We start from the raw sequence: 27889 nt of genomic DNA on the forward strand, positions 1-27889 counted from the left end.
GCCAGGGTGTAGGCGTGGAACTCGCCCTTACGACTTGCCCGGACTCGGGTTCGGCAGGTCAGTCTTCGCCAAGCACGGCTGTGAGGATGGCGTTTCTTTTGCAGAGCGTGGTGGTGGCGCTGCTCCTGTGCTTCAGCTGCCTGGAAGCCAATCCAAGTAAGTCTTGATTGTACTTCATGGAACCTTTTCCCCTCTCTCCCGCGCAGTTTTGAGTTGCTGGCCGGCTGCTCTAACTCTTTGCTAAAGGGGCGCATTCTCCAGATTGCCGATCCCTAGAATTTCTCCTCCCGTGTGGTGACAAATGCGGTAACCCTGTTAAGTCTATGCGAGGAAGACTCTGGCAAGTTTGACACAAACTTGGTTCTTTCTGACGTCCACGCCGATGTTTCGTGGCAGGTAAGCCAGGTTTGGTGCGGCTGCTGTTAAGCTCCGCACATGGTGTGTTAGAAACTGATACTCTAGGTTTTTCGGTGGTTTCAGCTTATCATATTTTACTCCTGTGTCATAGCTTCTTAAATATATGTATTCTTATATATCTGTACTCATATTTCCTCTTAAGGTTCTTTTAATTTGGGTCTGAGCTGTATTCTGTTTATCTGATCGAAGATCGTAACAAACTGGTGCGGGTCCAGGCGATATAGAGAGGCGAGTTGAGGTCTATAAAGGCATAACGTGAGATATAATAAATATGGTACACGGCCCAAAACCAAAGAGATGAAACCGTTTAAAAACACACACAGCTATATCAGAGGTGTGGCAGAGAAGTCCATCATGGCTGCCTGTTATATGAGTTGCGAGTGGCTTCCTTTTTTTGTACACAGTGTAGAAAATTCGTTTCTGGCACCCATGCAAAGATGGGAGTCTAGAGCCTTGGATGGTGCTCATCCCTAGACTGGACAAAGAGAGTTGGGTTGGAAGAGGGGATGGACCACAGGCAGTGGTGCCACCAGGGGGGAAAGTGTGTGTGTGTGTGGGGGGGAATAGAAAGGCCAAAGTGCATTTTTGAATGGGCAAGATGTACCCCACAGGTTAAATTTCCAAAACAGAAAAGTAGGGGGTACTTCCCTAGCTTGGACAAAGAGAATTGGGTTAGAAGAGAAGATGGACCGGGCGGGGTGGTGGAGGAGGGCAAAGTGCATTTTTGGATGGGTGAGCCATGGCCTCCTACATGTTAGTTTTCTGAAACAGAAAGTGGGTGGCAGGTAGGGGGCAGCTACTTTTCTGAGAAGGCTCTTGCCTACCCTTCCAAGCGGTCCTTGATCACTGGGAGGAAAAGCTAAACTAGCCATGATTTTAAACGTGCTTTTGAATTCCTTGGTTGGGATTTCCTATGAAGGGCAAGCCAGGGTGTGTGTGTGTGTGCAATTTAGAGGAGGATCATGGGGAGGCTTTCTCCCCCAAGCAGTTTTCTTGTGTGCGTCTGTGGGTCTCCCTGCCCCGTGCTATTGTCCTATAAGACTTTATAGAGGTAGAGGTGCCTGGTTTGGGCAGCAGAGTCCTTCAAGCCGGACCATTTTCTAACAATGGTTCCCCTCCCCAGTGTAGAATTGAAACATGAAACTGTTTTGCCGCTGGAGGACTTCGTAGTGGCTTTGGCAGTGGTTAGATTCAGGGAAGTGGAAGAGTGTTGGGGTGGGGGGAGTTATGGGAAATTTGCTTCCCTCCCCAATGGCTGTTTTGAAGGGGAAGGGAGGGCTCAATGTCTTCACTGAAGGAAGGGAACTGGTTGCATAGAAAATGCACCATCAATTCTGCTGTTTTGTGAGTCCAGTTTCACTTTTCCTCTACAGTTGCTTTGGAGGGGAAGGGGAAGCTTGCCCTCCCTTCACTCACAAAGCTTCTGCTGAGTGGAAAGGTTAGTGACTTGTGCCGACTGGCTGAAAGTTGATACAGCTAATTTCCCTGTTCCCCACTTGAGGTCAGCACCTGTGCACTGCCTGCTGCTGCCGGGATCGGGGATGTAGGCAGCGCTTGGGCAGCCGGAGGCCATAGTCCTATCAGTGGCTAACTCGCCCCCTGAGACTGTCAAGTGCATGCGCAAAGCGCCCCCCCCAGGCATGCCCCCTGCACCTGACATCAGATTTAGGGTGTGTGGCCAGTTGGCCCCTGCAGAGCTTGCCTGGTCAACTGGCCCTGTCCCCTGTACTGGCCACGCCCCTGCATCTGACATCAGGTGCAGGGGGTGTGGCCACTGCCCAGGAGGGGGTGCATTTGGACCTCCTCCCATCCTCCACTGGCTTGCTTCCAGGGACTTTCTAACCAGTCATGGACTTCCACCCAGTTTTATTTCCACAACAGCTGTAAAGTGGCTAGCAGAGTGAAAATGGTGTCTTGGACTCAAGGGTGTAGATAAAACATTGCTTACACTTTCATTTTTCTTTCCTCCGCCTTTGCTGGGATATAGAAGGGCCTAGCACCTCTACTAGCACAGAGAAGATTGCCCTGATGTATTTTCAAGCTGTGCTAGGTTTTTATTCTATTTATTTATTTATTTTTACATTTATATTCCTCTCTTCTTCCAAGGAGCCCAGAGTTAAGTTTCTCCTCACAACAACCCTGTGAAGTAGGTTAGGCTGAGAGAGAAGTGACTGGCCCAGAGTCACCCAGCAAGTCTCATGGCTGAATGGGGATTTGAACTCGGGTCTCCCTGGCCCTCGTCCAGCACTCTAACCACTATACCACGCTGGTTGTTTCCACATGAAGCAGGCCCTTCAGTGCAGACATCCCATTTCTAAATTGCATAGAATCCAGAATGGGGAAGAAGGGTTGTATTTTTGATGATGGCGAAGATTATTTGCAAAGGGTGTCAATTCAATTAAACAACAGGTTAGAACAAGCATCTTGGGAACATTAGGACTCAGAAAATAGACATGCTGCCAAAACTGGCAATTGTTTGTGGACTCCTGGAGCCAAACGGAGAGAAAGAATATTGTTACCCCAAAAATTCTAACCATGAGATACAATTTATTAATGATGTGTAACAAATATTTGATAAAATTCTGCCCTTTATGCATGTTTATGACTATATTCTTTTACATTCTAAACTTCAGTAAATATAGATTTTTTTAAAAAGATTATTTGTATAGTGAGACACTGGAACTCCTGTTAAAGTGTCCCACTCAGAAGTCCTGCTCCCTAATCCCATAAACGTGGTGTGGTTATTTAATGGTGATCGGACATCACCATTAAATAACCATTTGTTCCAGGATGGAGTATTGGCAATAAGCCCTGCTTTGCAGTTTGTGGGGTGTGACTCAATAGTGAATTTAACATAATCAGAACTCCTTATACAAGACTGTTCACCTGGCCATAAAACCATTTGCAGGATTTCACAGTGTAGGAGAGGTACACATGAATCTACCATTTACTAGCTCAGTATTGTCTACACTGATTGGCAGCAGCTTTCCAGAAATCCAGTCATGAGTCTTTCCCAGCTGGAATTAAACCTGGGAGCTTCTGCATGCAAAGCAGTTGCTTTAACACAGAGCTACAGCCTCCCCGCTAAATGCATGAGTGGCTGTAAGTTGGTTAACAGTGAAAAGCTGTTCTATGCCTTGCATTTTCCCATGAATGATGCTGATTTGAAGCTTTTTTGCCCAAAATGGACTATAGCATCTACCGATTGGGATGTTGACTATTCTGGAAAGGTGTAAGTGGAGGTGGCAACCACAAATTAACTCTTTCTGTTGGCCATCCTGGTTGCTGTGTGCTGTTCAACCTGACTTCTGTTTATGACTGATCCCTCCTGTCCAAGCAAGTCTGTCTTCCATCTAAGATTTGCAGGAGTGATGGTGGTGCTTGTTGGGGTTCTTGTTTGTTCCTTATATATTTTCATATCACTGCAGTTGTACTGCTTTGGCATGGGAACGTTCAAGGGCAGATTTTCCAAATAAATTAGAAAGATATTTCAAATTATGAGGATGGCATACCAGAAAAACTTTCCCTACTAGAGTGGAGGAAGAGGGAAAAGAAAACCCCAACAAAAACATACACACACCAGCTTTTTGTTTTTGTTTTCTGGCACAGAATAATTCATAGTAACAGTGTTGTGTAAACACAAGGATTATTTATAATTGGGTGTAATGGTTAAAGATTAGGCAGTGGTAAGAGTCATGCAGGACCTGTGAATCAAGGTTCACATTTGAGTTGCAGTTTAGGCAGTCCTGATCTTCTGAGATATAATTAGAGCCATTGCACCCTGATTATCTTGCTACATGGATCTAATATCTGTGCAAGGAACTGTATGTATGGCAACATGTAATGTGCACACAGAAGGCAGCACAAATGCTGGTGGGTTCCATGTAAGTGGGAAGACAGACATATATATTTTTGCCACATGTTGACAGCATACATGCAGAAAGCATGCAGCTTCCCATGGTCCATAGTGGACAATAAAAACATGGCAGATGGGCAATTCCAAGGGTAACAGAATCAGGCATGTTACTACTTCTTCAGTGTAGCCATAAACAAATTTTCGAGTTGATAGTTTATATATGCCTGCATAAGTGGCATATATACTCCCCGGCAAAAGAACATCGCCTCCTGTAAACCATATTTTTATAAAACCCTTAAATATTATAAATAGTGTCTGAAATGTCCAAAACATGTCAGTAATGGAATCAGAATTTTTGGACATCATTTCTGATACTGTGAATTTATGTATCTTGCATGTTTTGGACACCATATTCTCACAGTAGGAGCTGCCTGATCTAACTCAGGAAGCTCATGTCGTTGGGAACACCTAGAGAACACTGGGAACACTGTTCCTGGAGGAAGACTCCTGCTCTTGTTCTCTGTTCTTCCACCCAGTGTTTTCCCCAGGTCGAATGAACCGTGGGTTCGTTCTACTTTGGCAGGGAGTCATCTGGGTGATCGCTGCCAGGTAGAAGGCTTACCCACAACCCACCACCATTTTGCTGGCATGGATCTCTCTGGGATGTGGGAGGACTTCCTCCTCCTGATCCCAGCTTTGGTCTCCGCTGCACCACCGCTTGTGTGGGCACATGGCATGATGGAGACAAAAATGGCCACCACGTCTGCCAGGGAAGGCAGGTTTGCTCCTGCCTCTCCCCACCACATCTCAGTGGCATGAAGTCCCATGACCGACTTCATCTTCTATCATATTTAAGGGTTTTGTAAAAATATGGCTTTATAGTAGATGTTCTCTTGCCAGTGGGTATATATAGTATTAACTTGAAAATCTCCTTATGGCTGCAGTCATTGAAAAATGCCCAATTCTGTTACCCATGGAATTGCCCAGACGATGATTACCTGTGTCGCTAATGCTTTTTCTCCTACCTTGCCCAAATTCCAACAGGATCTCCCCAGGTGCAGGTGTATTCCCGTCATCCAGTGGAGATTGGCAAACCAAATATCGTGAATTGTTATGTAGATAAGTTCCACCCTCCCAAAATCAACATCACTCTGTTGAAGAATGATCAACCTCTTGAGAACATGAAGATGAGTGATCTTTCCTTTGGCAGCGACTGGGCCTTCAACCGCCTTGCCTATGCTGAAGTCACTCCAGATGGGAAGACTGAATTCAAGTGTAAAGTGGAGCACAGCACCCTACAGCAACCCAAAATCGTCAAATGGGGTGAGTTTGCTACTTTGGGCTTGCTGTTGTCTTCTTCCCCTTTCTTCTCTCCAGTGATGGGGGTATTCTGGGGAACATTCTGGGAAATTTCCCCAATCACGTGTTTCTTTGTTTGCATAAAATGTAGGGATATGCACCAGCTGTTCGTGCACCCTCTGGCAGGGTGGGGTGTGGCCCCCTTAAAAATCAGGAAAGGAGCTCCTTGCCTGCTTTTTAAGGGAACCTCTTCCTGTCCTTTGTAATGACCTGCCTTGGCCGACTGCCCAGCAGCTGCGAAAACCACTCTTAGAGAGCGGAAGGGAGAGCCAGCAGTCAGGGATGGCAAGTCAGGCGTAGCCAGAAGTCAACACCAGAGAACGGAGGAAAGGAGAGCCATTAACGTTGCCAGAAGTCTACACAGGAATTCCACAGGATCGGGGGTAAACACGGAACGGGGTCAGACGATAACAAACAGGTCCAGATTTCTAGGTCAAGGTTGCTCACAGTAGGGCTGGTCACCACGGATGTTGTTTCCAGCACAGATCCCGCTTTCAGGCTGCTCTAAATAGGCAGTGTGCATCACTGCAGCTGGGCCTTGTCAGGGAGATGCAGCCGGGCCAGAGCTGCGACCCCTGTTCCTTCTGATAAGATTGAGCATGTTGTTGTTTTGCAGCGATGTGGTGCAGAATTGTGTTTGCAGAAAAAAATAATGGTAACAGAAATCAGTCACCCCACACCACTGCTTATTTCAGAACCTGAAGAATGAGGTGGTTTGCTTTTACATCGATATCCCACTCTTCCTTTAAGCAGTGCAGAGTGCTGTACATGGTGGTTTCTCCTCACCAAACTTAAATAAATAATCACAACAGCCCTGTGAGGTAGGTTAGGCTGAGAGAGAAATGATTGGTTCAAAGTCACCCAGTGAGGTTTATGGCTGAACGGGGATTTGAACTTGGGTTTCCTGGTCCTAGCCCAACACTCTTACGACTACATCATGCCAGCTCTCAGTGACGTTGTCCTTTGTAATCTTTTGTAATCTGTAGCCACTAACATATAGCAAAATAAACTAACTGACAATCCCCCGTCTCAATAAATTGATGTCATCTCCTTAAATACTTCACTATAACCACATTTCTATAAATAGATATGCAAATATATTTAAAAATCATATAGTATGCCATTATTTGATTAGATTTAAAAACTTTATGCTTATTTGAAATATTCAGATATCTCCAACAGGATAATATTGGCACCCAGTGCTAAATCCAGTCCTATGATTCTCTTTGTATTTTTTCTGAATCCTCAACCACTTTTATTTTAACTTCAAGGCAGGCCTACCACATATGTAGGAAAACTGCATTATTCAACCTGTATTTCCAACATTTACTTTTGTTTGACAAGAACATTTTATTCCATCTTTTGGGGATTAAAAACCATTGGAAATGTATATTATAATAATGTGTATTGCATGGAATCTATTTGGCACTAAATTGTAGCATTATTGCAACATGTGGGTGAGATCTGTGTTTGAGGAATATTAACTCTGTTATCTTCTCTTACAGACCAAGAGTATTAACCAGTTTGACAGAAAAGGTAAGTTATGGATACAGTAGAACCTCATTATACGCTGATTCTATTGGTTCTGCGTAGTCATGGATGACTAATTGACACCCAGTTTCAATATTTGTGGATATGAAAGGATTAAAACCCATGTATCTGCAGTTCCTAGAGGGCCAGAAGTAACTGCTGAGGTCACTTCTGGCCGCTATTTTGTAGCTCATTTCAGCAAAATAATTGGGGGAAATCTGCGATTTTAGAGATAGTTTTGGACATTTGGGGGGCCTTACCCGCAGAGCATGGTAGGGCACTATTTGGCCCACTATTGTGGTATTTTTGGTGTCTTTTGCTTTAGTCTGGGAACCGAATCTCTGCGTTCTCATAGACTTGATTACTCATTATCTGCAATTTCATTATCTGCTGTAATCTGCAGGAATGGAACCCCGAGGATAATGAGGTCCACCTGTACTTCCTTAAAGTTGTAGTTAACAAGATGTATTTCATGTCTCAAAAGACTTGTATCCCACCTTTCTTTTATTGAGGAGATCTACACAAATGGTGGCTAATAAAGTCAAGTTAATCAGTTTTGTGAAGACATGATGTATGTCTGGAGTCCTGTTCCAGTTCCATGTCTTCCTCCCAGTTTCCCATTACCAGGCTTTAATATCACACTCATTCTCTGAACATAAGAACAGCCCAGCTGGATCAGGCCCAAGGAAGCCCATGTAGTCCAGCATCCTGTTTCACACAGTGGCCCATCAGATGCCGCTGAAAGCCTACAGGTAAGAGTTGAGGGCATGCCCTCTCTCCTGCTGTTGCTCCCCTGCAACTGGCACTCAGAGGCATCCTGCCTTTGAGGCTGGAGGTGGCCCTCCAACTAGTAGCTGTTGATAGACCTCTCCTCCATGAAGTTATCCAAACCCGTCTTAAAGCCATCCAGGTTTTTGGCTGTCACCACATCTTGTGGCAGAGAATTCCACAAGTTGATTATGCATTGTGTGACAAAGTACTCGAGGGAGGAGAGCTGGTCTTGTGGTAGCAAGCATGACTTGCCTCCTTAGCTAAGCAGGGTCCACCCTGGTTGCATATGAATGGGAGACTAGAAGTGTGAGCATTGTAAGATATTCCCCTCAGGGGATGGAGCTGCTCTGGGAAGAGCAGAAGGTTTCAAGTTCCCTCTCTGGCTTCTCCAAGATAGGGCTGAGAGAAATTCCTGCCTGCAACCTTGGAGAAGCTGCTGGCAGTCTGTGAAGACAATACTGAGCTAGATAGACCAATGGTCTGACTCAGTATATTGCAGCTTCCTATGTACTTCCGTTTGTTGGTCCTAGATTTCCTAGCAATCAGTTTCATGGGATGACTCCTGGTTCTAGTGTTATGTGTGAGGGAGAAGAATGTCTCCCTCAGGGGCATAGCAAGGTTGGAGTGGGCCCAGAGACAAGATTTTAAACCCCCCCCCCGAAGCTCAGCTTATGAAGTAAAGAAACCTTAAATGAGGCTGAATAGTGGTAACAAAAAAGCATAGTTATAGATAGATAGATAGATAGATAGATAAAAACACCTATGTGCCACAATAGAACATTATCCTAAATTGTTTTTTTAAAGGTTTTGTAAATTGTGGACGATGCAAGTCATTTAATGGTACTAGAGAAAAACATGCTGTTCTGGTAGTTCCAGGTCTTAACACTCACATCAATTTGGGAGGATGAATACAACTGAAGGAAGCCCGGGCGGGTGCGCGGCTGGGGGAGTCAGTCATGTGACTTGCCTCTGGGGTGCCCCCAAGGCAGAGGGCCCCCAGACAACTGTCTCCCTTTCCCCTATTATAGTTATGCTCCTGGTCTCCCTATCCACTTTCTCCACACCATGCATGATTTTATAGACCTCTATCATGTCTCCCCATAGTTATCTTTTTTCTAAACTATAAAGCCCCAGGTATTGTAGCCTTGCCTCATAAGGAAGGTGCTCTAAGCCCCTGATCATCTTGGTGCCCTGCAGGCACTGTTCCCTCTAACAGGGATTCCCAGATGTTACAACTCCCATAATCCCCAAGCAAAAGCCATTGCAGCTGCGGATTCTGGGATCTGTAGTCAACAGCATCAGGGAATACCTGTTAGAGGGAACACTGCTTGCAGGTACTTCTTTGTACCACCCCCATAGTTTGTACCCAGTTGTATACTTTTCTTGGTATAGTGGCTTTGAATATAATTTCACAGAGAAATAGATTAAAAATATACTAAATAAACAATTTTTGTTTGTTTAATTCCAGGTGTGAAGGTTTTTGCTCTTTGAGATGATCTCCGCTTATGTGATCCTTAAGCATTCTTCCTGTGCTGTTCCTGCTTACAATTGATTGAAGAGCTCAAGTGGGCAGTATTTTAAGTGTATGAAGACCCATGCTTGCTGGGAGTTGCGTGGTACCTTGAGATACCTGCTGGCATTCACCTTGTAGAACCATACCTGCTGGGAGTTGCAAGATGCCGTGGGGTACTGGCTGACATCCCGACTAACAGTGCGCCTGTGGAACGAACAAAGTTGCACTAGCAAAGAAGGCTATGTCGCGGCAAACGAGGATTTTCGGAGGGGTCTATCTTTAAGAGCGGGGGAGGGTACCCTTACCCTTCCCACCGCTTTCCCCCACCAGTGTCCATTTTTGTAATTGATTGTGGATGTCATTCTGATTAATTATTACAAAAACGGATGACGCCGGCGGGGAGGAGGCGTAAGTGCACCCTCCCCCGCTCTTAAAGCGACACCCTCACCGCCTTTAAGCCTCCCCACCGCGGTTCCATGCACATCCCTATTGCCTTTGCAACATCCTTGCCCAAGTGCACTTTTAGTCAGGATGTCGGCCACTTGGTGTGAAATGTTGAGGTGTATTAATTCGTAGCCTTCCATTAGAGGCAGCAAATTGAGAATTGAACTGTAAATCTGTGAGCGCTCCCATGCTTCTTTCCACATACAGAGATTTGCAATTCAGACATTTAAAAATGATGTAATCTTCTGTTGCTTTTGCCTTAAATACATTTATTAAAATCTGGAAGCTTGTTTGGATCTCTCTTTTTTTTTAGACACTGGGGAGTAAACAGAAAAGCTGTATGCACTTCACCCTTTTGGGGATATCTGAAATTTAAAATTGTAATGAGAAACGTAACTTGTATTCTCCTTGTAAGAATAAAGTAAATTTATTAACTTTTTAACTTGTTTTTTGTAACAGTTGATTTAATTTGGTGGTGGCTGTGACTGGTGAATCAATGAAATGACCATATGATGACAGAATGTTAGTATATCCCTAGTGCTTCTGACTTGGTATAAGGCCACTTCCAGTGTTCCTCCTTCCTCAGTTAGCAGTGGGCTACTTCTCCACCTGTCACCTTAAGTGGTGCAGTGGGGAAATGCTTGATTAACAAGCAGAAGGTTGCCAGTTCAAAGGTTGCTGCAAAGCAGATTCGCACTTCAGATACCCCAAGGCATAGAGAGCCATGTGTGAAAAACCTCCTTGCAAGGCAGCTGCTGCCTTCTAAAGCACCTGCAAGTGAAGCTTTTGACCTCCACCTTTTCAATCCCCACCTGTTCCTTACTGGCTTCAAAGAGATGGGATGGAGGCTCTAAGGTGGTGACGCTGGTTGGAGACTGGAACAAAGGAGAAAAACACAATGCATTCATTTAAAGCACATATTGGAGCTATTCTCATGAGCAGCAAAAATCGGGCTAGGAGAGCCTAGCCTGATTTTTGCTGCTCGTGTAAACCACTGGACTCGCAGGCAAGCCCAGTGGCTTACAAGCAGCTAGCCCGCTTCTGTAGCCCGCCCCTAAAACCGGGTTTACGGAGCGAGCGCTCCGCAAACCCCGTTTTTTAAAATCGTGAGTAGCCGCGGGTCCGTGCTGTGACTACTCACGAGGAGACCCGGGGGGGGGGGAGGCAAAAAGCCACCTCCTGGCTCCGGGGGTCTCACCAGCATGCCCTGCACACCTGGTTGGAGGCAGGGAGCTTGCTTGTCACGCCCCAGTTAAGTAGGATGAACACGCCCTGCCCAGATTCCATCCCCAGCTTCAGAATGAGGTAGTACAGATACGACCAGTGAAGTAATTGCAGGCACTCTGCACGAGAGCCCCCATGGAAATGCCCACTCAAACAGCCAGAGAAGCTGAGCAGTACCAGCTCTGATCCCTGCGCACCCTCCCTCCACTACACCCCTGAATAAGATGAATATTTATATACCGCTTCTCAACAAAAGTCCCCAAAGCAATTTACACTGATAATAAATAAAGGTGGATTCCTGTCCCCAAAGGGCTCCCAATCTCAAAAAGTCTTGGGGCACCTTCAGCACTAACAGATGTATGCCACAATGCAACGGTTAGTCCAGAGGCATAGAGAGACCCCCAGGGGCAAAATCTTTGTAGGGGCCCCCTACTATCATGCATGCGGTTCAAGCCATGCCCCCAAGCCACATCAGACACAAAGAGTGGGGCAACAAACATCTCCCCACTGCCCCTGCCCTTCTTATTCTTGCCCCCGTGATGGTGGCGGGTGCTGTGGCTGTGCCGGACCTCTCTCTCACCAAAGTAATGGACATGCGATTTCCATAGTCAAACTGCGCAGGCGCACAGTTCAGCCGGCCAGAGAGAGAGAGAGGCATGCTTGCTGGCTGGAGAGGTGTGGCCCAGCCACAGCGCCTGCCACCGCATGGGGATCAAAGATAAGAAGTGGTGGCGGGGCAGGGGCAGGGGCACAGCACGGCAGGTTGGTCTGCTTGGGGGCCCCCTGGGCCCAGGGACATTTGTCCCTGCTTGTCCAACGGATGCTACGCCCCATGTGTTAGACGTTTCTGAGTCACTCTGTGGTTTTTAGAAACTCTTTGTGTATCTCTCAGGCAGTTCACAGCACCCAGACTGATTGCAAACCTAGTGGTGAGATCGGTTGTGTTTTTTCAGACTGCAGATGGCTGGGTAGGATCAAACTAGAAACAGGAAACTGCATCGTAGCAAAAAAACCAAACCAAAACAAAAAACCGACAACAAGAGGAAAACATTCAAAGGTGATAGAAGACTAGTTTTTAATTGTCGGACACAAAGAGAGTAACTGAAAGAAGTGGGTTTGGTTTTTTTGTGAAAAGAGTTGCAAAAGGAAAATAACCTTGGGGGGAAAACACGAACATGAGAGAAAGATGGGGAATTTTGCTGCAAATAAAAGTCTTTTACATTATAGTGTGTCTTTTATAGTCCGGTGCTTTCCTGTTGCTTCTCCTTGGGTAAAGTCTAAACCAGAACAAAGTCCAGCAAAAGCAAATTCACAACAGAGCACATGTGGCAATGTGAGGCAACATTTCCACCCATAAGTTGCCACAAAGTTACAGAACCCATTGTAATCAAAGGAACTGACGTGTGTTGGTAGGAATATTTTTGTTGGTAAGCAACTCTGATACGACCAATGTTCCCTATAAGGGGTGCGCATGTGCACGCACTCACACATTTTTTGATGTCCAGTCAGTTAATTTTAGATTCCACTCAGGTTGAATCAGGAAGGCCCCATTCTGAATGCACGTGCACACACACTGCCTTGATACTGCCACCCAGAACAAAATTCATTCTGCATGCAGATGAAAAAATTTAGAGAGAACACTGGATACGGCCAGAATTAACTAATAACTGTTTCCCAAACATTCGATAAACCCAGTGGTGCTCTTTTTATGGATTAAGATTAGACATGCTTCATTCTTTAAAAGAAATATACACACACCCCAGAATGATGGACAAGCATCCTTTTAGCTGCAGGATAAGCCAGTTAATATTGCTTCCCAATAGCCTACCTCCCCTTTGCCCGGTCAGTCAGGGCTCAGGGATGAGATTGTGCTTTTTGAGCACTGGTGCCCAGGCAATAGGAAGCCACTGTCGGACCATTACTAGTCTGTCTCGCTTCATATTCTCTCTACTGGCTGGCAGCAGCTCTCCAAGGTTGCAGGCAGGAGTCTTTCCCTGCCCTACTTAGAGATGCCTGGGATTGAACCTGGGACCTTCTGCACACAAAGCAGATGCTCTACCATTGAGCGGCAATCTTTCTTTGCAATAAATGTATCGGCTGCAATCAAGCAGTCTAGGCACATCCTTGCTTCTTCGCTCAGGATGATGTCACCAGTGGCGCTCTTACCCCTAGACTTCAGGGCTGAAGTCCAGGGCCTCCATATGCCCTGGGGCCCCCCAAATCCTCTTTAGTGTGTCCTGGATAGTGTGGTCGCTGCTGGCCCGTGCTGCGCTGGGCATCTGAGTGTGATTGTGACCTGTGCCGAGTACTTTAGAGACAGTGGGGGGAGTGGAGAAATAAATATGTGGGGTGGGAATATGTTAGCCTTGGGGGCGGGCCTCCAAAGGCCTTTAGGTGATGATGCTTAACTTGTAGCGGGGTGGGGGCTCCAGCTGGGAGCAGGGGCTCCAAAGGCCTTTAGGTCCAGGCTCCGAAATTACCTAGGTGCGCCTCTGGATGTCATTGCCGTGCCACCAGACCCAGCTCCGTAGCCCGGCAGTTTAAAGGTGCGAGTATGCCCTTTATCCAGATGCCGGGATCATGCGTCTGCTCGGGCTGCTTGCCTGAGACGGCAAGAAACAGGCTTGCCCGAGACACAGAGATGGGTGCCTAGAGCACCCATTTTCCAGGGTAATCCCCCAGTGCACTGCACTAATTGTGTGACGCACTGAGGGATATCCAGAGGCCGGGATGCACTGTCCTGGCCTCTGGAGATCCTCGCTACTTGGTGCAGTGCGGATTGTCTGGGAGCACGGGTCCACACTCCCAACAACATTTACTCCATCATCTGGGGGGAAGGTGAATTGGACCCAGCCTTCCCCGCCCCCCACCCACCCGGTCATGTGACAGGCCTTAGTAAAGGTCCTTTCCTGGGAGCAGAGTAGTGGATTAACTTAGATATGCTTCAGGCCGTCTCATGAAACACTAGTCTGACCTGGCACACTCACTAAGAATCACAGTTATAAATAGATATCCACACAACCGCTACGATGTGCACTGCAAGGTAATTTACCAACACTCCTGCACTAGACAAATATGATAATCTGAAAGTAGAAAATATTGCATGAACTCAGGTGCAGCCCATTTCTATGCAAGTTTAGCCAGAAGAAAATATTATTGGACCTGCCTGAACAACTTGCTATTAATTTCCAAATTCATCAGTTTTCTATATAAAAGGTTACGAGAACAAAATAAGTTAGATACACAAACAATTAGACATTAGTGGAATAAAGAACTAGAATCCCTAACAGGGAAGCATCAATGAAAAAGGGCATTAGCCTCAATCCAGTCCTGCGCTCCACATTAGTGCTCAAATTTATTTATTTATTTATCAGATTTGTACACTGCCCCAAACTTCTGACTCTGGGCGGTTAACAATAACATAAAAACAAGTTTAAAACATGCACAAAAACTTAAAACAATTTAAAAGCAAACACAGATTAAAACCTAAACAATTTAAAAAGCTGAAAAAGCTTGGGTGAAGAGGTGGGTTTTCAAATGCTTCTTGAAAATTGTCAGATATGGGGAGGATCGTATTTCAGTAGGGAGTGCATTCCACAATCTTGGGGCAGCAACCGAGAAGGCCCGCCCCTGTGTGGCCACCAGGTTAGCTGGCGGCAACTGGAGACGGACCTCTCCAGACGACCTCAATGGGCTCATAATTAAGAAGACGTTCTCTTAAATTGTGATTGATTCAGAGAAAATTGATATTCCGGTTCTCACTGATATAGTAGATCCAATGCAGATTATTTCAAACATATGTTTGTCGCACTCCCAGACTGTTGACTGTGTGGAAGGACACAGTCTGGCTGAAAATGCAAGACCTATCCTTTATATGTCAATAGCCAAAAAACCTTTAAAAAAGAGGTACTTACCTGAATAATAGAACAGTACCAGACAGAAGAGGGGTTGGACTCCAAATGTTGTTGTGTCTTGAAATACTGTGTGTGAAGAAGAACAAGAAATAAAGGTGGTATATAATTTATTGTAATGTCTATATTCTATTCTTTCTTGCCCAAAGCACTGAAATGCAGCATACTGAACATGTAATGAAAGAAACAAAACCTAAATTATAACAAAAGATGAATAATTTTTTTTAGAAGGAGGAAAAGAAACAGAATCTCCTATAATTACGGCTTTCTGTAGGGCACATAGGAAAATAGGAAGCAGCCATATTCTGAGTCAGACCATAGGTCCATCTAGCTCAGTATTGTCTACACAGATTGACAGCGGCTTCTCCAAGGTTGCAGGCAGGAATCTCTCTCAGCCCTATTTTGGAGATGCTGCCAGAAAGGAAAACTGGAACCTTCTGCTCTTCCCAGAGCTGCTCCATCCCTTAAGCGGAATATCTTTCAGTGCTCACACATCAAGTCTCCCATTCATATGCAACCAGGGCGGACCCTGCTTAGCTAAGGGGACAAGTCATACTAGCTTTTAGTATAGACAGGAAATAGAGCTGAGTAATAATTCACCAGGGGCATAGCAAAGTCGGAGTGGGCCCAGAGACAATATTTTAAAATGGCAGCCCCTCACTGAAGCTCAGCTCATGTAAAGAAATCTTAAATGAGGCTGAATAGTGGTAGAAAAAAGCATAGTAAAATTTATATATATATGTGCCATCCTAAATTAACATCATCCTAAATTATTTTTAAAAAGGTTTTGTGAATTGTGGATGATGCAAGTCATTTAATGGTACTAGAGAAAGACATGCTGTTCTGGTAGCTCCAGGTCTTAACACTCACATCAGTTTCGGAGGATGAATACAACTGAAGGAAGCCCGGGCGGGTGCACAGCTGGGGGAGTCGGTCATGTGACTTGCTTCTGGGGGGGCCCCAAGGCAGTGGGCCTCCAGACAACTGTCTCCCCTTGCCCTATTATAGTTACGCCCCTGCACTTCACAGCTGAGAAAGAACTGGAACTTGAAACTTCCTGATGATCATTCAATTTGTGGCCAGAGGTGCACCTAGGTAATTTTGGAGCCTAGACTTAAAGGCCTTTGGAGGCCCCCCTCCCATGCAAATTAAGCATCATCATGCTCGGCCAGACGACCACACCACCCAGGACAGATTAAGGAAGATTTGGGGGCCCCCAGGGGCTGTGGAGGCCCTGGACCTCAGCCCCGAAGTCCAGGGGCAAGAGTGCCTCTGTCTGTGGCTACACTGGGTATTTTTTAAAAAACCCTCTCTCTACAATAGCTGAGTCTAAGAGAAAGACAATGCTGAGAAAAGAATAAAGGATGGCTTTTTGGATTAGAGCTAATTTTGAACACACGTTGAGAGCCTCATCACTGCCGTCAGGAGCAAACAATTCCCCAGGAACCCAAACGGAAGCTTCTAGAAGAGGAAAACAGTTGGTGAGTGGCAGTTATCAGCCAGGACTCTACAGCCATTTAATGACGTATCCTGGCAGAGATACTGAGGCTAACTTGAAAACACTATTCCTGGGAAATAGGTCAGTCAGTAAGAGATGGCCTAGGAAAGTTAGGATTAGGATATCCTGGAAGAGGATGGGCAGCAAGAAGCAGGAGCCAGTGTCACTATGAAGCTCCATGAAGCGGTTGCTTCTGTCGACTATTTCCAGATGGAGCAAATGCCTCCGTTTCCTATGTGCCATTTTAAACATGAGCTCCAGCACAGGAGGGTGGAGCTGATTAACTTCAGGATGTGAAAAGGTATAAGGTCAGTCCTGGTGACACGGGTGAGTCCCTTGGAGCATGGAATACTGGATTCCCAGTGGTCTCCTGTAAACTGTAAGCCTTGTGGGGAGGGGCGAGGACATTTCTGTGTTTTGTACAACACTCACTGCGCACACTCTGGACATTAAACAGTGATGAAACAACAGCAGTAGTATCCTAGGGTGACATTGCCCAGAAGGTTGCAGGGCTTCAGTTTCAAGGGCACATATGTGAACTTGTTCTCATGTCAGGCCACGTGTTCTAGGTAGGGCTGCAATATTTATTATTTATTTATCATATTCATATTCTGCCCGATATGTGCATCTCTAGGCGGTGTACACAGTTTAAAACACAGCCAATATTAAACAGTTAAAACAATTTCACAGAATAAAAAGTGAACGCAATCTCACGTTTAAAATTAATTTCAGTTAAATGCCTGAGAATACAGGTGTGTCTTGAGGGTCTTCCGAAAAGCAAACAGAGAAGGAGATGCTCTTATTTTGACAAGGAGCATATTCCAAAGCCCTGGGGCAGCCACAGAGAAGGCCTGGTCCTGAGTCCCCACCCAACGGCTTTGTCGCCACCGGTGACAACTGTAACCCAGACCTCTACAAATGATCTTAATAGGCGACAGGGTTCATGATGGAGAAGGTGCTCTTTTAAGTTATTTAGCAAATTATTGGTTGGGCTAGTTGATTATTATTTTTGGGTTGACTTAAAGGTGCCCCTGGTTAATTGGGCAGCAGATTTTATTATTTACATTTATCATCATCATCATCATCATCATCATCATCATCATCATCACCTGACATCTTCACTAAAGATATGTGGATGCGGGGTGGGGGGATACGAAGCTACCCACATATTCTGGGCCATTGATGAACTCCTCCCCCCATGCAACCCTTCCGCAGCAGGGCCACTAAAGTTTCCCCCCTTACACACATGCATCATTAGTAGGGATGTCAACCATTATTATTACTATTGGCTGACATGATATGCAAGGGTAACTGGGGTCAATAGATATCAGTGCCACCACAGCAGTGTACACAGAAACAGTGGCGCCACTGTCCTGACCAGCGGTTATACAAATGGCATCCCTGCGCCATTTGCCCGTGTCCCTGTACCATTCGCCATAATAGGAGAAGCTGCGGGGATGCAGCTGGAGCAACTGCTGGTTGGAATAGGGGCCCCGCTGCTCCCATGTACACAGCAGTGCCACTGCCGATGTCTTCCGGACCTGTTCCCCTTGCGCATTGTGCCAGCTACTTTTAATGCAAGCCTTTGTAGAAACCGTAAGTGTCATCTTAGGAGCGCCATTCCTTCTTACATGTAAGAAAATGGGGACTGACTAAGGCAGCTTCTTATGTCCCTATATGGACTACAACTCCCAAGTATGTCATATCCCTACTATGACTGAGGATGATGGGAGTTGTCCTCCAACCACAGCTGGAGAGCCAAAGTTGCTCAGCCCTGGGATAGGCGAAGGCTAGTGATGTAGTTGCAAATTCAAAAGTGCAGCCGCTCTCCATGACAGCCCCCATGGCCATGCCCATGTCAACAGCCAAGAAGCCAAGAAGTACCAGTGCTCCGTCCCTGGGTGTCCCCCTTCCACAACACCTCTGGCTAAGGCATGTCTGAAACTTGGGAGAGCTGCGGCCTGTCTATGTCTATGTAGACAATACTGAGCTAGACAGACCAATAGCCAGACTCAGTCGAAAGGAGGCTCTTAAGGGGAAGGGGGTATAGCCCAACTTTCTCCTTGACATGCTAGTGTTCTATCGGCAGGGATTTTTGTTTTATTTTTAAGTGGAGGATCATTAACTCAGGCAAGCCAGTCTGCAATTTGGAGTGGTACAATCTCAACAAAGGTTTCCCACCTCCATGAGAACTAGCTCTAAAGCTGCGTTCTTGTGGGTCTTAGTTGGGAGTAAGCTGCACTGAAGTCAGTCTGGCCTGCTTCTAAGTGAACATGCATAGTATTGTACTATACAGTGTTCCAGTGGAATCCAAGGGATTTACTGCCCTGTAAATGAAATGACTTGACTAGCAAGCCAGAGGCTGCCAGTTCGAATCCCCACTGGTATATTTCTCAGACTATGGGAAACTCCTATATCAGGCAGCAACACTCTAGGAAGATGCTTGAAAGGCATCATCTCATACTGCATGGGAGATGGCAATGGGAAACCCCTCCTGTATTCTACCAAAGACAACTACAGGGCCCTGTGGTCGCCAGGAGTCGACACCAACTGGACGGCACACTTTGTTTTACATGTATTAAGGATTGGGATGCGGGTGGATTCACTATGAGAATTTGGTATAGTCTATCAAGGGTTCTAAAACTTGGGTCCAGGGGCGTTGCGGGATCGCTGGCGGCCTGTGCATGGCCACCGGCGTGCAGCCCCGCTGACCCTGCCCCCACGCCTGACATCAGATGCTGGGGCTAGCCACGCCCCCACATCTGATGTCAGACGCGGGGGCGTGGTCTGGCCGAATGGAGCCTGGAGGCTCCGTTCGGCCGAGAGAAAGACTCAGTTAAACGAAGGCTGCTGCTGCTTTCGCAGCACAGCCCAGAGCGGCTTTTCCAGGGAAGAGCCACTCCTGGCTGGTGCTGCGAACGCAGCGCCAGCCTTCGTTTAGCTACTGAAGGGGCTGCGCGGCCCCCGCTCAGGAGCTAAACTAGCCTCCCTGCGTCTGACGTCAGACGCGGGGGGCCCTGATTGGTCAGTGGCCTGGGTTCTTTGAACCTGTTGGCCCAATGGTGGCTCCGCCCCTGCTTGGGACCCTAATTGTTGGACTACAATTCCCATAATTCCCTACCATAATGGCTGAAGGCTGCGGGTGATGGGTGTTGTAGCCCAACAACATCTGGGGACCCAAATTTTACAACCCCTGGTCTGTAGTGACTGGTAGTGGCTCTCCAGGGTTTCAGGCAGGAGTCTTTCCCAGTCCTACCTGGAGATGCTGCCAGGGATTGAACCTGGGTCCTTCTGCATGCAAAGTAGATGCTCTGCCACTGAGTGACAGCCTCATGTAGCTACCACCACCGGACTTTTAGATGTACAGCTGACATCAGTACCTTAGGGCAAGAATGGAGATCTCATTCTCCTCTCTTTTCTCCTGACAGGATGGTCCTATCTTGACAGTGGCTTTAGGGCCTTTCTTTCCGGGATCATGTCCTCCTCTACCAGCAGAAACCCTTCCACTTCCTCTTTCCTGTCTGCCAATGAAACGGGAGCAAGTCCTGTAGTTGCCAGCTCTTCTAACACTTCGTGGGAGCTGCACGCGGAAGATTTCGCCAAGGACCTATCCTGCTTTCTGTGCCTTGAACTGTTTAAGGAGCCAGTGATTCTGCCCTGTGGCCATAACTTCTGTAAACTTTGTTTAGAGAACATCTGGGCCAAGAAAGGAGTTTTCTGCCCCGAATGCCACTCAAAGGTTCCAGGGGGGAAGTACATAGGAAACAAAACTCTGGAGAAACTGGCAGAGAAGATCAAGGCCTATTCTGTGGGGAACATCCCACAGAACTGCATCGAACATAGTGAGCCATATACCCTCTATTGGAAGAAAAGTGGGAAATTAGCGTGCTTCAGCTGCCGAGAAGCTCAGGATCCCAAAGATCAAAGCACCCAGTTTCTTCTCATCCCAGATGCTGTGCAGATTTATACGGTAACTGCAGGAGTGATTAGAACGTCTAGTCTGGGGGGAAATGTGGGAGCAAAGAACGTTCTTAAGGGAATTTTAGAGAGGCTTTTAAATAGTTTATCCACTGCTTATATCTAGGAGGTTTCTTAGTTTCTAGCTTTTTATTTATAACTTAATTTGAAAATTGTTAAATTTGTAATGGTTAAATATGGTTTTAGCCTGGTCTTTAAACTTTTACTTAAAAAACAAAAAACAAATTATTGTTCAATATTGTATGTAAACCTCCCCAAGCACAAGTGTACTGGAGTGACGGGGTAGAAATATTGTAAATAAACAAACAAACTTAAAGTAATTAATTAATGAATCTCCTACCTACCTGGCTGCACTAGCTTCTGCAGCTTATTCTGGGGGGTCCGAATAAAATGGGCCGCCACCCTTCAGAGGCCGTGCCTCGCGCCCCAGCCACGACCCCAACGTCAGACGTTGGGCGTGGTATGCTGGCAAACAGGGCCACTCCCCTCAATTGTGAGTAAAATCCGGCCAGCACCATGTTTGCAGTGCAGCCGGAGTGATCGGGGTGTGCGGCCCCGTTTGCAAGCAAACCACGCCCCCTGCGTCTGACGCCAGACACTGACATGATGTAGGCTAGGGCATGGCATGGCTAGGGCGGCCACAGCGGCGAGCTGTACTCAGGCGGCTGCTGGACTCCCTCCATGCCTGCGAATGAGGCTTCTTTAAATAATGGAGAGCAGTGTCAGATTTAGGCACAAGCTAATTAAGCTACAGCTTAGGGCCTATGTTATGAGGGGCCTCGGAATACTCCCCAAATGACTAAATTCCAAGTTTCACATAATTGGTTGAAAAATAAAGGCGAAAGTGGGGAAAAGATAGGGATGTGCAGAAACACGATTCAGCATCCGAGTTGCAGCACAATCCCTTTAAAACTGAGGGCTTCCACAGCCCCTTTAACACAGAGGAGAGCAGGTCGGTCCCAGCGGTACCACAGTGGCAAACCCACCTAAGAAGCCCCCCTTCAAAATGAGGCAAGTAGAGAGAGCACTCTCAAAGTTTGATCGTCTGTTATGTTTTATCACTGAAAAATGACACTGTTGTTAACTATTGCATGGAATCCAAGGCAGCAGGTTTACTGAGGGCAAGTCCCTGAATCACTTTCACTTTCATTCTAATTGGGGAAATATGACCACCCACCCACCCAATGTGTGTCAAATGCAAAAGTGACTGCGGTGGTGGGATGTGGTTGCACGAATATCATGAGCAGTGCCATTGAGCACACAGTGGATAGTACCCATGCCATCAATGCTGAGGAGCAACACATTTCCCTTTCCATGTCAGTGCCAGTTTGATCACATTTTAAAGGTTTTATGTTCATTTAATGTTTTAATACAGGGATCCTCAATGCTGGGCCCCCAGATGTTCCATTTTTCTGCTTGGTTCTTGACTTGTTCTTTCTTGTAGGCCTGCTTTCTTTCATTGGTGTTGAATAGTTTCGCATTATTGACCATCTGAAGTGCATCTTCTTCAATGTCCTTGATATATTCTTCAAGGCCTCTTTTTTCCTCCTCTACTGTTTGATGGACTTGCAGCATTCCTCTTCCACCTGAGCTGTGAGGGAGGTATAGCCTATCTACATCACTGCGGGGGTGCAGAGCATGATTGATGGTCATGATTTTCCTGGTCTTACGATCTAGCGTCTCTAGCTCCACCTGGGTCCAGTCTATTATTCCTGCAGTGTATCTGATAACAGGTATAGCCCAGGTGTTTATGGCGTGTATGGTGTTCCCGCCATTGAGTTTGGACTTGAGGATTTTTCTAACTCTCCTGATGTATTCACTTCCAATTTTTCTTTTAACTTCAGTGTGTGCGATGTTATCAGCCTGGAGAATGCCCAAGTATTTGTAATGTTCTTTCTCTTCCAGGTTCTTGATGTTGCTTCCACTGGGCAGTTCTATTCCTTCTGTTTTTGTTATTTTTCCTCTGTTCATTATTAATGCAGCACATTTGTGTAGTCCAAACTCCATTGCTATATCACTACTGAATATACAGACAGTGTTTAGCAGTGATTCGATTTCTGACTGGGACTTTCCATCCAACTTCAGATCGTCCATGTACAGCAGATGGTTTATTTTACTTGATGTTTTAGATGTTTGGTATCCGAGGCCTGTTTTGTTTAGTATTTGCGAAAGTGGAGTCATGGCGTTTACAAACAACAGAGGGGATAGTGAGTCCCCTTGGAAAATACCTCTTCTAATGTTAACCTGTCCAAGTGTCTCACCATTGATTGTTAACATGCTCCACATGCTCATTGCTTTTTAATAAATATCTGAATTTTTTTTGCTGACACCAATTATTTCTAAACATTTTAGTGTCCATGTGTGAGGCAATATTATTATTATTATTATTATTATTTCTTGTTTACACAGTCAGACAGGTGTTATTGACTGGTTTGTTTTATCCAGACATCGAGTCCTTCCCAAGGACCTGGGATGCCAGAATTTTATTGTCAATTGTTATAGATATCATCGCAGAATATAGGCTGTTCCCAGTAAAGCTGCTTTTTGTAACTGGCTGATGGTGATTTCTGTAGCCCCTATGGTGTTGAGGTGCTCTTCAAGGTCTTTTGGATTATTATTATTATTATTATTATTATTATTATTATTATTATTATTCTACAGCTTATCAACAAAAGTTCTCACCACTTGAAAACCATCCTTCTGATTAATCTATACCATTACTTCAAACTGTGGCTCTACTCCAATGTTTAACAATATATTTACATATATTTTTACAGATCCATGTGTTCATAGTACTAGCAAAGAGTATGGACTGAGATGATCTACTTTATAAATGTTTTATACAGCTTTTAAATATGGCTGATGTTGAATAATAATCTTTCCTGGATACCTAACTACCTGTCAAAGAGTAACGTTTGCAACTTTCTATCCACAGGAAAAGCTGATCATGCTAAGAATACAGCTTAGGTCCATCCTTGTGAACCTTGAGGTGTTGAAGACTTCCCAGGAAGATCAGATTTCTAGTCATAAAGTGGGTACCATTAATCCAGAAGATCTCACTCAACTGGTAGTTCTCACTCTGATAGATTAGCAGTAGATCTGCAACTGTTTTTGACTCCCAATCAATTAACAATAGCAAGTACAACTGCTAAAAAAAAAGACCTCTGCATGATTGGCACTCTGCCTAATAGCTTCTTTTTCATCCTCCAAATTCCTCGCGGCACAATATTTATTTATTTATTTATTTATTTATTCGATTTCTATACCGCCCTTCCAAAAATGGCTCAGGGCGGTTCACACAGAGAAATAACAAATAAATAAGATAAACAAAAAGGATCCCTGTCCTCAAAGGCCTCACAATCTAAAAAGAAACATAAGATAGACACCAGCAACAGTCACTGTCTGGAAGTACTGCGCTGGGGGTGGATTGGGCCAGACTCTCCCCCTGCTAAATAAAGAGAATCACCACATTAAAAGGTGCCTCTTTACCAAATTAGCAGTGGTAACACAATATGAGTATTAATAAGCTGCCTTTAAGCAGATTTGATGGTCAGCTTTAGAGTTTGATTTAATTTAGAGTTAGTATTCCTAGACTGTAGGAATTCAGATGTCGATTCCACATTCTGTTTCCAACCCACATTCTGTCCTCAGCATTTTATCAAGGGTGGGCAAAAAGCTGTCCTTTTTGCCACCCTTGTGGGACCCATGAGCTGTCCGCTCCTAGGCTCCACACAATCACTCTCCCCTCCTCCTACATTGATCTTTGCAAACACATGACTGTATAATCCATCCAAGGGAAAGAACTGTGATATGCAGGGACAAGGAAGTGGAGCAGAATCAGGAATATTAATAGTCTAATAAAATAGATATTCTGTTCAGAGAGGCCAGTGCAGACTGCTTTTCTGGGCTCTTCCTTCTGGTTGTTTGTTAGCCCCACTCAAATGCTGGCCTGGATCAAGGAACAGATTAACCAAAAACACCACAATGACCACCAACTGGGAGTGCACACAGCTTTCCTACCCTGGCTGAGTGTTCTTCCAACCCTGATTAGAGTTGCGAGAACAGCCTCTAAGACTTGCATATGCCTATTATCCCAGTGTATGGCTCATGGGATTTTATTTATTTATTTATTTGTATCAATGTAAACTGCTTAGGGAACTTTTGTTGAAAAGCGGTATATAAATATTAGTTATACGGGATGCATTAGCTAGTTGACTCTGCCCCTGAGCCACCATTTTGCTTCTGGCTCCAGTTGGTAGACCCCCGTCTTCCATTAAAAGAGAAAGGAAATCCCATAAGCCTGAAACCTGCCCGCCTCTGGTCTAGAACAATGCTATCCCTTCCATGCAATTTTTGCCATATTATAACCATGACAAGGCAAATAATAGATTGACAGAGATCAAACATAAAACAAGGCTAGTATCATTACTGAAGTGCTCTTTACTTTCATGCCAAAGTATATTCTTGGTCTAACAAATGTTCAAATGTGCATTTCCAGGAAAACAAATTGCAACTTCAGTACCACATTGCTTTGGAATTCTTAAAAATGCACCAGCTTCTTCATAGCAAGGAGAAAGCATTAATCAAGCAGCTAAAAGAAGAGGCTGAAATCCTCCTCCAAGAAATGGAGGCCAATCTAAACAAACTCCAAGACCAAACGCGGAGCGCTAAGGACACCCTGGTGTTCATTCAATCTCGACTGTACCAGGAGAATTCTGCTGGCTTCCTGAAAGTAAGGAGTTCAGACCTAACAGTCAAACATTGTGTGAAATATTGTTGCGGGCATTGAGATGCAACCAGTGCATTCTTGTTGTTAGGAAACACCCCCTAGAAATAAGGAAGAGGTTAATTAGGAGAGTAGCCACCTAATGGCGCAGCGGGGAAATGACTTGACTAGCAAGCCAGAGGTTGCCAGTTTGAATGAATCCCCACGGGCATGTTCCTCAGACTATGGGAAACATCTATGTCGGGCAGCAGCGATATAGGAAGGTGCTGAAAGGCATCATCTCAGACTGCGTGGGAGATGGCAATGGTAAACCCCTCCTGTATTCTACCAAGAAAACCACATGGCTCTGTGGTCACCAGGAGTTGACACCAACTCGACACCGACTTGACAGCACAACTTTACTTTTACTTTTAATTAGGAGAATCATCTGCCTGCTCATCCACCTGGTCAGAATCCCAGGCAGATGAGGAGGTGGGGAGCCACCCAGTGATTTAGGCTCACACACAGTTATTTACTGTAGGCTCAGGATCATAGTCAGGATGCAAGGTGAGGCAGTTGGCTCATGCAGCAGATTATGAGGGCACCATCAGGATGGCAAGATGTTCTCCTCTATTGCCACGGGAGCAGCTCTTTGGGACTGATCTAGCCCAGGCAAACTTGGCAAGGAGTGCAAAGCATGCCCTGAACCCCTGCTCCAGGATCATGTGTCCCCCTCAGGCTGCTTGCAGCCTGAGCACACACAGAGACAGGTGCCTAGAGTGCCTGTACCATGGGGGTATCCCCCAATGCACTGAGGGATATCTGGAGACCAGGGAAACAAGTCCTGGCGTCGAACCATCTGCACTGCATGGAGCAGCATGGATCATTGGGCGGTGTGCCAAAGATGTGGCAAAGGATTGTCGGGGGGTGGGGGGAGGTAGGTGAAACCCTGCCCACCCTCGCCCTCCCCACTCCAGCAGGGATCATGTGAATGGTTTCATTGTTTGTGTTTGCTTTTTTTCACTGTATGGTAATTGTTTAGAGCAGCTAGATTGGGCCCCCATAGGCTGCGGACCATGGAGGGAGATTTGGAGAACATCCCCTCCCCACTGAGGTCCCAATCCACGTGGCCTGGATCCCTCTGCTATTTAGAACGTTTTAAAAAGCAAACATGGAAGTGCTAAATGTGTGCTTCTCCGGTAACATGTAGTTTGACCCTAAATAATTTAAGTGCAGTGGCTGACATACTGCACCAGAGTACCTTAGTCCAGTCACTTTGTGTGTTTGCAAGTTGCACAAATGGCATGACACAAGAGTCATTCCATTGGAAGCAATGGGCTTATTTTGGTCTAACCTCATTTGCAAAATGTTTGCATTTACGCAACTTGTGCAACTTATGTACATGCAGTGCTGCTGGTCCGACGTACCCTTGCACAGTATCTCAGTCAGTTTTACACAAAGGAATCTGTGGTGAGGTGTATAGCTTGCTCTAGATGTGGTTGCATTCCTCTTGAAGAAATTGATGTGTGGCTTGCGTGTGCTCCTGGACCCAACTGAATGCTCAAGAGGCAAAGGAGTGCCTTTGCACAACTTCAGTTAGAGTGTCAGCTACAGCCTTTCTTGGAGAAAGCATACTTAGCTATAGTTCAACATATGCCTTAGTCACATCCAAGTTAGATAATTGCAATATGTTCTACATGGAACTAGCTTTGAGAAGTGTTTGGAAACTTTTGCTGGTGCAGAACGCAGCAGCCAGAGCAGGGTCTAGTTTTACTCGCATTTTCAAGTCAGAATAAATGAAGTCTGGAGAGGAAAAGGTGCTTCATGGGATAAGGGCATATATCTTCCAAGTTGCAGAGAACATCATCTGGATGCCCTGCAAAACAACCCATTTAGACACTGGGGTCATTCATACAATCAAAAATGGTGTTCTACCTGGGCTTGGGAGCTGTGTATGCTCCAAATTTTCAGTTGTGTGGAAGCAAGGTTAGAGGGAAACCTGGGTAGAAGTAATTGTGTGGAACCAGGAGGTTTTACAGACAGGGCTTTCCCCCGAATCCAGTCTTGATTGGAGTGTGCCAGTTCACATATTCTTTGGATGTAATCCGACTTCCCTGTGGGCTATCAGGAACCAGGACAGACAGGACTTAGATTCTCCCCGAATAGAAGCTGCAAATTCTGGTTTAGCCCGAGTTATGTCTGGGGTAAACAAATCCTCTATTTCCATCAGCTTTTGAAAAAAACTCCAGGGCTTCTGCTTTCTCTGAAGGTGAAGATGGAGGTGCTGATGGCTATGCGAAGGAGGTGCTGATGGCTATGCGAATGTTCCATCTAATCCGTTGAATTAAAATGCCTTGAATCTGCTGCAAAGCAGACTCGCTCTTCAGATACCCCAAGGCATAGAGCCATATGTGAAAAACCTCCTGGCTAGCTTTTCCTCTTACCTTGCTTCCACACAATCACTTCTACCCAGGTTTCCCTCTTACCTTGCTTCCACACAACCAAAAATGGGAGGACAGACAGCTCCCAAACCCAGATTAAAAACCGTTCTTGATTGCGTGAATGACCTCAATGTGTCCCAAAGAAAGATGGTTAGTAAACAATTCTTTTTTCCTTTCCTTTTCTCTGCCAGGGAATAAAATCCTTCGTAGATCGGTAAGTGTGAGTTTATTACAAGTATTCT

The 27889-nt window shown here is 45.6% G+C and overlaps 2 protein-coding genes and 1 long non-coding RNA gene across 9 annotated transcripts in view; 2 read left to right on the plus strand and 1 right to left on the minus strand.

Annotated features, from left to right (window-relative positions):
* B2M (beta-2-microglobulin) lies at positions 1 to 10332 on the plus strand. Its single transcript, XM_053272498.1, has 4 exons — positions 1 to 156; positions 5318 to 5596; positions 7138 to 7168; positions 9402 to 10332. Exons 1-3 carry the CDS (start codon positions 87 to 89, stop codon positions 7149 to 7151), a joined length of 363 nt encoding a protein of 120 aa, XP_053128473.1. The 5' UTR covers positions 1 to 86; the 3' UTR covers positions 7152 to 7168; positions 9402 to 10332.
* LOC128334924 (uncharacterized) lies at positions 9796 to 17018 on the minus strand. The gene is made up of 3 exons (XR_008311451.1): positions 15896 to 17018; positions 15029 to 15094; positions 9796 to 10765 (listed from the first exon to the last, which is right to left on the minus strand). It is a non-coding gene; the product is annotated as an uncharacterized LOC128334924 (long non-coding RNA).
* Positions 16105 to 27889, plus strand: part of TRIM69 (tripartite motif containing 69) — an 18120-nt gene continuing 6335 nt past the window's right edge. The window contains exons 1-5 of one of the 7 annotated variants that reach the window (XM_053272490.1): positions 16105 to 16506; positions 19952 to 20493; positions 23437 to 23532; positions 25000 to 25233; positions 27839 to 27861. In XM_053272490.1, coding sequence (XP_053128465.1) covers positions 19999 to 20493; positions 23437 to 23532; positions 25000 to 25233; positions 27839 to 27861 — 848 coding nt within the window. In that variant the 5' untranslated portion in view covers positions 16105 to 16506; positions 19952 to 19998. Of the gene's footprint in view, positions 16851 to 16875; positions 17093 to 17203; positions 17479 to 19951; positions 20494 to 23436; positions 23533 to 24999; positions 25234 to 27838; positions 27862 to 27889 lie in introns of those variants that run through there. The other 6 variants (XM_053272491.1, XM_053272488.1, XM_053272487.1 and 3 more) reach the window with 6 other exon arrangements.

The sequence above is a fragment of the Hemicordylus capensis genome, chromosome 10, assembly GCF_027244095.1.
Source record: "Hemicordylus capensis ecotype Gifberg chromosome 10, rHemCap1.1.pri, whole genome shotgun sequence".
Classification (NCBI taxonomy): domain Eukaryota; kingdom Metazoa; phylum Chordata; class Lepidosauria; order Squamata; family Cordylidae; genus Hemicordylus; species Hemicordylus capensis.

Bases quoted from the DNA above. Each gene is read 5' to 3' on its own strand.
- B2M (XM_053272498.1), top strand. From the start codon at position 87: ATGGCGTTTCTTTTGCAGAGCGTGGTGGTGGCGCTGCTCCTGTGCTTC. The intron at 157-5,317 runs GTAAGTCTTGAT...AAATTCCAACAG, and splicing joins CTGCCTGGAAGCCAATCCAA to GATCTCCCCAGGTGCAGGTG.